General features: G+C 31.2%; 1 protein-coding gene across 1 annotated transcript; it reads left to right on the top strand.

The window, feature by feature from the left end:
- The first annotated feature begins 6,202 nt into the window (after nucleotides 1-6,202).
- LOC121115757 (uncharacterized) lies at nucleotides 6,203-7,563 on the top strand. Its single transcript, XM_040709886.2, has 2 exons — nucleotides 6,203-6,292; nucleotides 6,395-7,563. Exon 2 carries the CDS (start codon nucleotides 6,395-6,397, stop codon nucleotides 7,289-7,291), a length of 897 nt encoding a protein of 298 aa, XP_040565820.1. The 5' UTR covers nucleotides 6,203-6,292; the 3' UTR covers nucleotides 7,292-7,563.
- Nucleotides 7,564-10,429: the final 2,866 nt, after the last annotated feature.

Below are 10,429 nucleotides of genomic sequence, written 5' to 3'. Positions count from 1 at the left end.
CCATTGAAATCTGAAAACTTATTAATTCAATAATTGATTAAGGTAAAGTGATGGAAATTAATTCAGATTTCGAAATATTGAAGCACAATTCATTAGATACAAAAGAAAAAAAAATATGTGCTCTGCAGCTCCAAGTCCAGAAAATTACATTTGAACGTGATCAACAAATTTTCATTCGCACACTCCAAGCAGTTGGGCCTCTCCAGGATCACCTTTTACCCTGTCAACAAGTCCGAAACGTTGGAGAGGAAGAAAAGCTCTGTCAATATGGCCAAACTGGATCCGGAGGAGTTAAAGAAAACTGCCCAGGCCAATCTTCTCAAGTCCATGAGGTCCCATACATGAGATATCGGGGGTTCACACCAAAATTCACCAAAAGAAAAACCAATTTCCTCCTATGCAATACTCTTTTGTACTCTTTTTTGATAATTTTGAATCTCCCCCACCCCCTTCCCCATCATCCTTGATGGCAATTCAATGAGGGAAGGCCTCATTTAAAAAGTTCAGATTTAGGACTAAAAGTCAAAACGGTCTCAGACGGGTCAATAATTTTCAAACCGAAATTCAACATTTATAGATATTATACTGATACAAACGATAATCTGTGATTGATTTAATTTTGTTGATGGGCCTCTCATTGAACTACCTTGCACTTAGTTGTACATTGTTTTTATCCGTTAACAGTATCATTTATTTTAATCATTCTCCCTAAAAGGGAGTAATATTATTCATCTCTATAGGCATCAATGAACAGTTCTAATATTATTAATGTATGGGATATATACTTCCTATCAACAAATCAAGACACAACAGACAGGCATTACATACCTCGATAAACATTTCCTTAATTTAAACGTTACATTAAATTATTACATAATTCATTCGGATTTAACATAGCAGATGTCGTTTGAGGAAACTATGTTGGAGGTTCTGATGTACATACCTACATAATATGTATCCTTATGTGCTTAAATACTTAGGTAGGCCCCCTTTCCTCCCATGATGAAATTAAAACCCAATGGACACAATTATTACGTTAAAACTTCCAAGTATAATTGATGTTATATGTGAGTAAACCCCCGGAAATGACTGTATTTGGGGATGGGTAAGAAGAAATTATTGTCTGATGAGGATCTCATGTAATTCTATATTTATTTATTTACTTAAAAATCATTACAAACTAACTACAAACCAATCTTTTTTACTATATATAATATAATATAAAAAATAACCATAAATATGTTAAATCTATCTGTGATGCCTCTCCACTCATTATTTGATGAGATGACCTTGAGTATCCCAAAATTATATATTACTAGATGTTGGGGCAAAGAATACGGGTCTAACGTCTATGTATGTACAAACTAAGGGTTTTTGTTTGATGCCTCTCCATTTATGGACAATAAGGATATCGCTCATAGATTTCTATTGATCCAAATAAAATAGAACAATAGCACAGAGGACTACTCATTTTGTACAAATGAATTCAAGCCAAAAAAAGGAATTTATCTATAAGCGCAAAATCCAAAACGGATCTCAGTTTTTCTCTTTGTCATCTGAAATATCTGGGATTTTAGTAATTCGGGACTATTATCTTTCAGAGTCATTTTTTACCCTTAAAACAAACCCCTAATTAAAAGTCGGATTAATAAAACTAATGTAAAAGTGTTTTTATTAATTCTATATCTTGTTTTGAACTCGATTCCATTTTTAGGCTGAAAATTGAGATCCTTACAGCTTATTTATAATAATGAGGAATGTCATACCTTATATTATAGAAAAATATTCAATTTATAATTAAAAAAAAGATCTATAAATCTCAAAGGTTGTTTGTTCCATTTTGTATTTTATAAGTGATCTCATTGTGAAATATGAAAATTATTTACTCATCGTGAACTTAATACTTTACTTTTTCAATCCTAATACCTTATTCGTAAGGAGGGAGTCCACTCTACTTCCTTATGAGGTCTGGTAGTTTTCCTCGGATGAATTATCCTCCCTTCCTCCTTGTAGGAATTTGGAATCCAAATTCGAATTTCACTTGAGATTGATGATCAAGTTGGAAGTATCTTCCTTCGCTTTCCTCGATCTTCCTTTTACGAGGCATGAACTAATGAAATTGTCATTGAAATCGGGAAAAATATGATGATAATGTTGACTATTTGCTCGTACACCCCCATAAAAAATGGAATCACTTCAAAATGAATCAAAAATCCTTGAGATGCATATTTTTTAAATAGACCTTATTTCCATATTGTAGACAATTAACTACATATTAATATAACAATGGATAGAATGAAATATTTCTATATAAGTATCCATTCTACTTTTGTCGTTCTTAATCGATCAAAAAAAAATACAAATCTTGCCATTTTTAGTATTTATAAATTTAATTTAATTCAAGCATCACTGTTTATGATTGGCATCAAGTAGTATTTAATGCAGTTGGGAAGTATTTTTTATTCTTAAAGCCTTTTGAATTATGTTAATCACGATTTAATTGAAATTTGTCTTTTTTGGTTAATAAAAATATCAACTATGAAATCCCAAGATCTTCAATTACAATGCATTTTATGGTTTCGTAATAATAAAACTATCCCTGGAAAAGTTACAAGGGAGGTTAGTCATCGATGTTTCCCTCACTGGAAGATAACAACGACGAGTCGTGCAAAATTAACAGACTTTGCCCCATAACTCCATATCCAATGCATGCCATTAAAGACATAATTACGCTCCACAGAATTTTAAACAGAAATATAAACCAATTTCTTCCACCTTGGAGACTAAACAAAGGGCACCCCCTTTCCACAAAATGAGACTCTCTCATCACAACACCATTTACCTACCAAAAGAATATAGAGACATTTGCAAGCATAGTTTCCATTCTAGATCGACTTGTCTTTGGAATTATATACCTCTATGCTTCCTTAAGGGCTGTGAGGATAACCTCACGCGTTTTCTAATTAACTCTTTTTTAATATGATATTTATATATTATTTACATTTTTAGAATTATTTTCTTACGTAGTGTTTTTTTTTAAACTTAATATATATTACTTTTACGAACACTAATATTTTTATATTTTCATTGTATTAACTATAAGTCGACTGATATAGGCTCTTAATATCCAGCTGGTCCAAATTAATTAATAAAAAATATGCATTTGGCCATTTAATAGAGTTTAAGAACAATTTATTGGAAATGTGTCCTTTTTATGTAGTAAATGGAATGTTACTTGATAGAATTATGTATGTACCTCAATTTGTACTGGTCCATTAAGTATTTTCTTTCATTTTGTCTTACCTTGACCTCTTAAAATTTAATGGCATTTTACATTGAACATTTATAATCTTCGTATCAAGTTTGATCAAAATCAAATTGTAAATTTTGCCCCCAATCCTGGTGACTAACAAACAAACAAACAGAAACAAAAACATAACCTCCGTTTACTTCATTGCGAAAAAAAAAATATCAAATATGAGTTCCCAAAATATATGATGCAAACTATGACGTCAGTTGAAACACACTATACGAGATTTTTTTAAATCATAATTAGAGATGTGAAAATGATCCTAACCCTCGTGAGTGTAAATTTAAAAGAAAAAAATTCCTCAGCATCTTGATAGAGAGTCTGTTTTAGCTAAGTACGATGCCCCTATTCGTAAGAGCAAGTGTATACTTAAACAACAGGTTGAACTTGAATATAAAAATTTTCTTTTTAAAGGATACTAAAATGTTTGATTGACGTTACTAATAGATGTTGAATTAATTATTCTCAATTTAATTAGTACTTCTTACTCTCTAATACGATTGAATTTTCAAAATAGGGTTGGATAATTAATTTATACGAGCATTAATACCTGAAAGGCTACCGACATATACACTTTTTTCTAAATATTTACTCACGGAAATTTCGATAATCATGTTTATAAATGATGAAAAATTTAGTGGATTTTGTTGCTACAAATACTCTTGAACCGAGGCAGTGATACTTTTAGGAATTTGGGAAACACTAATTTTTAAAGGGCCCTATTTGAAAAAAAGAAAACTTGTAAAATTATATTAGTTAAATTATTATCTAACTAACATGGTTGTTAAAAGATTGAATGTTTGGTCGTATATTTGCTATTTATTGAAATAGGGGGGTGAAATGCTGGGGGTATTGGGCGGGGATGAAGGGGTGGGACTAAAAGAAGGTAATTGATCGGGGCTTAAAAGACGGGGGAAAGTTGGTCGATGGGGGGGGGGTAAGAGCCCTACAACCGCAGGAATTAATCCGATATTGATCCTTAATTCTAATCTGAGTCCAACAGGTACTTACATTTATCCTCAGTGATCCTCTTTTATAAGCTAGTGATTACTTTTAGGCTGTTTCTTCAAGATTAGAGCCATAACAGCTTTAAAATATATAATAAAAAAACACTCTTGTTTTTGTAACTACAAAAAGTATAACTCTCGTTCAATGTCATATTTTTTACAACTCTAATATATACCCAAGAGTCTGAAACGCCAATTACAAAGTATTTTTATTTAAATTATTTATTAGATTAATTTAGTTTTGTGAAGCAAATTTTTTTTAATTGTTTAAATAATTAAATCCATCTTCCTTATATAATAGTTTGTATTTTTGTTATACAAAAATATTTGAGTAAATGCGATGGAGCGAAAATGGTGTAGAAAGAGGTCAAACCAAAGATAGAAGTTATATAACTTTATAGTTTTTCTTGTGGTTGATGAATATAGCTTTTCATAAATATAAACTTCATTTACCAATCTACAGCAAGTCCAAATAAATTGAATTTTTGAAATATTAATGAATTAATTCTTGTATAGGTAATCAGCAAGGTAAGTTGTATTTTAACAAAATAGTCCAATTCATTTGTTAAATAATTGCCCGATTATTTTCACATTAATTACAAAAAAGGCTTATGAATGTAAAGTTCATCTATAGTTTTTATTAAATTGGTTTTTTTTCGTCAAACAAGAAGCAAGTATATTTTTATTTCCAGAAATTATTTCCTTAATGACTTACAAAATTCATTTTACTACTATTTACCACTAATTTTCATTATTTTCTGTGTAGTGATCCATTATTCCCGGCAACAAAGTTGTTTTCCCTTTGTTTGCTTGTTTGTCTGTTGATCAACCAGGATTATACCAAAAGTTACGGATCAATTTTCATATAACTTGGTATGAATATTATATGTAGTCACAGTAAGAGACCGTAACATTTTAAGAGGTCAAGGTGTTCCAAAGTGATAAAAATACATAATCCACCATAACTTTGGAACATATTGAGGTAGATTGCTTATGTAGGTTCAATCATAATGCTTGATATAACAAATAATCCAAGGTCAAAATTAAAGGTCAGAGTCACACAAAAGGTTAAAAATGCATAGTTGACCATCACTTTTGAACAAATTGAGATAAGGAGCTGAAATCAACTCTTTGTGGTACACACACAATACATATTGATCAATAACATATATTAAAGCATGAATGCAATGTAAATTAAATTTCATTAAATTCAACTTGTTCACAATTGTACATTTTTGACTTTAACATAGAGAATAGATAATTATTATATGTATCTAGGAAAATCTTCATAGATGGAGGTTCCACTCTACCGAGTGCTGTTTTAGTTGCAATTGCATATATTAGATTGTTGAGCTTAAAAATTACCAAGTTGTTCAAATAAAGGATCCCAAAACTGGTTTATTAAATATGGTGTAATAGGGTTAAAAGTTGATACTTTGGTAAATGTTTATTTTCTAAATTTGAAGTATGAACTCTACGGAATAGTTAGAATGAAAGAATGTGTACCACATACAATGCATGTAGATTTGTGAATACATCATTGACATTTCACAAACAATCAAATTACTCAGAGTTCAACGCCTGTAATAGTAAACAAGCGCGCACTCCCACATATGTAGAAGTACTACTGACGTATGTAGGTATTTATTTTTTTCTCCATGTATGTATAAAAAAATATGTAGACAGAAGAAGAAAAAAAAGGACACCGTTCAAATTATCATGAATTCCTTTTGAATAAATCGGGAAGGAAGGAAATGCGGCATCAACGGTTTTGGGTTTTTTTTTTCTTCCTCCTCTCCTAAGCAACTGGCCGAGAAGGAAAATGCTTGTATGTGTGCTTTTTGGATAAAGGTCTCCATCGTTCATAAGTACAACTCACTTACAACTTCCATATATAAATCCACTGAAGAGCTTTGAATTCAACACAGTTTAAATCCAAACCTCAAGAGAGATAACAAAGAAGTACTCACTCAAGGTGATGCATTAAATATTTATAATCTGAATAACCATTTCATAATCCAAGACACCTATGTACATACAAACGTAGAGTTTTATTGAAATCCCCTCTTTTTTTCAGATGATGTTAAAAGCAATCTTATCATTGAGTGTAATGGTCTCAGCCATTTCTGGAGATCACATCGGGCATTCTACACACGGAATAAGAACCAGTCGTCAAGCGGGTGCTATTGCTACCCCATCCGTAGACTTTTCGGGATGTTCCACTGATCCTGACACAGGACTATGCTGCGTTGTTAAAGAAGAAACTATCAAAACCCTCAAGAAAGATCCAGTTCTTGACTGTACACATAAAAACGTGGAAAAGTGTCACTACACCTATGTGACACAATTCACACCTTCTCAAGAAGAGGTTTGCGAAGAAAACTTTGAGAAAATCTGTCAAGTCACTTTCAAGCAACAAGCCACTGAAGAGACCATCAAGAAGTGCTACAGGCCTTTGGAAAAGGTCTGTAACGGTCAAGGACCCGAAGAATGTCGTACAGTCTATGAGTCTTCATGTACCACAAAATACGTCGAGAAGCAACCCGGTAAATTCGTTGGAGACACCAAGTGCGAAAAGCTTCCCATCGAGATCTGTGGGGCTGGATGTGTCACTGAAGAAGGAGATGAAGAGTGCCATGACAAGACCATTACTTCTCTTGTTGATGTACCTGAAGAGGTCTGTGACTTGAACCCCCAAAAGACATGTCGCTTCCAAACCAAGCTTGTTCCCAAACTCAAGCCTGCACATGAATGTACCATCATTCCACAAGAGGTATGTAACTTGAAATTCACTCAACCAAAGCAAGTTGATCAACCCCTCAAAACCAAATGGTGTTTGGACGATACTCCCTCTCCCCCTGGGGAAAGCTACGAAGAAAGCAATGCCTTGGGACAACCCCTTGGTACCGCTGCTAGTGTGGCAGACCCTATTATTACTCCAAGAGAGCCCTTACCTCTCTATGGTGTCAACTAAGGGCACTCCCCATACAGCACATTGCCTAAAAACTGCCTCGAATTCCTAATCTCTCTACACCAGGTTTTCCCGTTACTCTATACTTTCACAAAATCAAAATTATTTATTATCTGCACTTTGTTCTAAAATAATTTAGCTCAAACACTATTGTTAATGTACGCAAATTGTTTACATGATTTTGTTATTTCTAAATTAGTTTGTTATTGTTTTTATATACTGTTATGTGTACATTTTATATAAATGTACAAATATTATACATCTTTTTAAACGGATATGTTTTCCTTGAATTTATTCCCGGCTTTAAACACGCAAGGGTGTCAAAGATATAATGAAAAAAGTCATGGCTAATAACTTAAATTTTAAGCTCATGGTCACACACATATGAAACCGATAAGAAGTTGTTTACCTTCTAACATTAGCAAGAACGTTATTAAACCTTATAAATATTAAGAGCATTGTATTCATTCCTAGTTAAGACCCATTCAATCAATATGTATTGCAATAATTTGACGTCTTATAAATAATGATATTAATCAAGCTTATCCATTGTTCATCAGAAATTAGAATACCATGGACAAATCAAATACCAAAATTAGAAATGCGTCGATTGTATTTTCTATATTTAATTTAAAAAAAAAAACAATATACAAGAGAATTATCTAAATAATTTATTTGTCAATTATTGATTAATTAAGATATTCCTCTTTTTCTTTTATTAGTAAAGTTTTTTAGGTAAAGGTTGTTAAGTTATTACATTTTATATTGCTAGATTATAAGACTAAAATTAATTAGAATACTATGTAGTTCCTATTTAAGGAATGTTTCTATCGATGTCGCAAATTTTACCATAAATTGAAACCGACGCCATGTTGAAGGATTAAAGCAGGGGAAGGATAGCTTTTTAGCTCGACGACCACATTTAAAAGTGTCTGTGGGCTACGTTATAGTCATGTTTTACATAAATGTAATATTAGACAAAATATGTTGGATCGGTCTGAAAAAAAACTAAAAAACCTGCAGTCCTCTCGGGTCTGTCCTACGGCTGGTTCTTATCGTCTTTTATGCTAACTACAACAGCTGAAATAATGTAGTTACTAACTATGTCTTTTCAGTTTTTCAACATAACCTCTTTTAAAAGACAATATACCTAAAGTTAAAAGTATGAGGTGTTTGGCTAGAACTTATTAATTTAAGTTCTAACTATCATTATTTACTTTCGTCATTTTTCTATTCTTCAATCCTGGCTGAAGAATAGATATAAAGATAGCTAGGACCGTAGGATTGAAGGACCGGAGTATTAGGAAATAAATTGGCTGTCCTGAATGATAAAAAAGAGTTATGATGTGAGTTTGTTTTCAGTGACCGATTCCTTGATTAATGAATTTTGAGATTTGAAAAAGACTGCTAGAAAATGTACGTTGATGCAAATGTCTCAACCATTTTCCATTGATTTTACTACATTTTGCGGGGACGTCATCTTTTTTTAGGGGTTAATTTTATCAGAAACATTTCAAATCTATGTTGTTTAGGTATATTAATAGAACGAATACGTATGTTTCCTTGATCCGTACAAATTATAAACAATATTTGCGTGACTATATTAAGTTTTAATCATTTTTAACATTAACTTTCTCTGGCCACACAAAAATAAATGATGCCTGTTTGTGGCCTGCAATTGTAGCTTGCCTCTCCCTGGTTAAGATTTATAGGCGTAGGGGATTTTTTTTTTTTTTTTTCAAATTTTCCCAAATATATTTTTTTTTTTGTAAAAAATGTTTTTCGCTTCTTTTTGAGTTTTTTAATGACCTTTATTTTTTTACAAAAAAAAAAAAAATTAATTGCACATGTTTTGTTTGTAGAAAATACATTTTTTGCTCTTTTTTGATATTGATAACATTTAAAAAAAAAAACGACAATCCATGTAAAAAAATATATATATATAATATTCTACCAATACTAGTTGCTTGCTCTAATGTATAATTATTCGCACCCCGTGTCCTGCAACTATGTTTAGAGTTGAAATCTGGATACCAAAAACTGCATTTTTTCTTATGACAACTTTACTATATTCAGATTTTTCTTATATTTGAAGCATATAAGAAAATCACAATTTTTGGATACTTATATAAAAAAGTAATTTTGAAATTTCCTATTTTGAGCCAGTTTGTGTTTGATTAGATCCTATTTTTGACAAGCTATCCAGGATTTTTACATTATCTTCCTACGGAAGAGTTTTTCGGGGGCACTCATGAAAGAAATGTATCCTATATTCAAGGGCGTCCGCAGGATTATATGTTTAAATGTTATTGGAGGGGGTTATTGATTATGAACTTTTTTGGAGAAAAAAAAATCCTGAACGTAATTTGTGGAAAAAATAATTCGAATTTTAAATTTTATACGAAAAAATTTCAAAAATCCATAACTATTCTCAAAAAATTAAACAACTTTGGAGAGAAACTGAAGATTATTTTTAGAGTTATGCAATCAACAATTCTTCTAGTTGGACTTAAGAGAAAAAACACTATTTTATACCATACAAAAATATATTTTACTCCTTCTTGGATGACTTTTCAATCTCAACTGATTACAATAATTATATATAAATCAAATAAATAATCTGTGAGTCAAATATTTTAACTTTTCAGAAGTGAAATTGGGATAAAATAGTAGTTTTCTCACGGTTTCTTATTAAATCCCGCTCTCTTTGTGTTGAATTTCCGAATCCACTCTTCCTCTCTAGCCAATCTCATCACTTCCATATTTAGGGTCACTTTTTCAATTATTTGTACTTAATATTCTAAAAAAATTAATTTTTTTGGAAAAAAAAAATCAAAAATAAATACTTTGTAGAAAATTTTTTAAAAATCCATAGTTATTGTCAAAAAATTAAATATTTTTGAAACAAAAATCCATAGCTATTTTAAAAAAGTTAAATTTTTTCGAAACAAATTTCAAAAATTCACTTCTGTTCACATAACCTTATTCTTTTTTGGAAAAAAATATTAAATTTTCTTATAAAATGAAAAAATTTCTTAATTTAGGGGGGCGGGGCTACATCCAGTCCATCCCACCCCCTCGCGGAAATTCCTGATATTGATTGAAAAACAATATTTAATGAATTTAAGAATTAACAAACAG

Source organism: Lepeophtheirus salmonis, chromosome 1 (assembly GCF_016086655.4).
Source record: "Lepeophtheirus salmonis chromosome 1, UVic_Lsal_1.4, whole genome shotgun sequence".
Taxonomy (NCBI): Eukaryota; Metazoa; Arthropoda; class Copepoda; order Siphonostomatoida; family Caligidae; genus Lepeophtheirus; species Lepeophtheirus salmonis.
This window is presented reverse-complemented; position numbering and strand designations above follow the sequence as displayed.

Bases quoted from the DNA above. Each gene is read 5' to 3' on its own strand.
- LOC121115757 (XM_040709886.2), top strand. From the start codon at position 6,395: ATGATGTTAAAAGCAATCTTATCATTGAGTGTAATGGTCTCAGCCATT.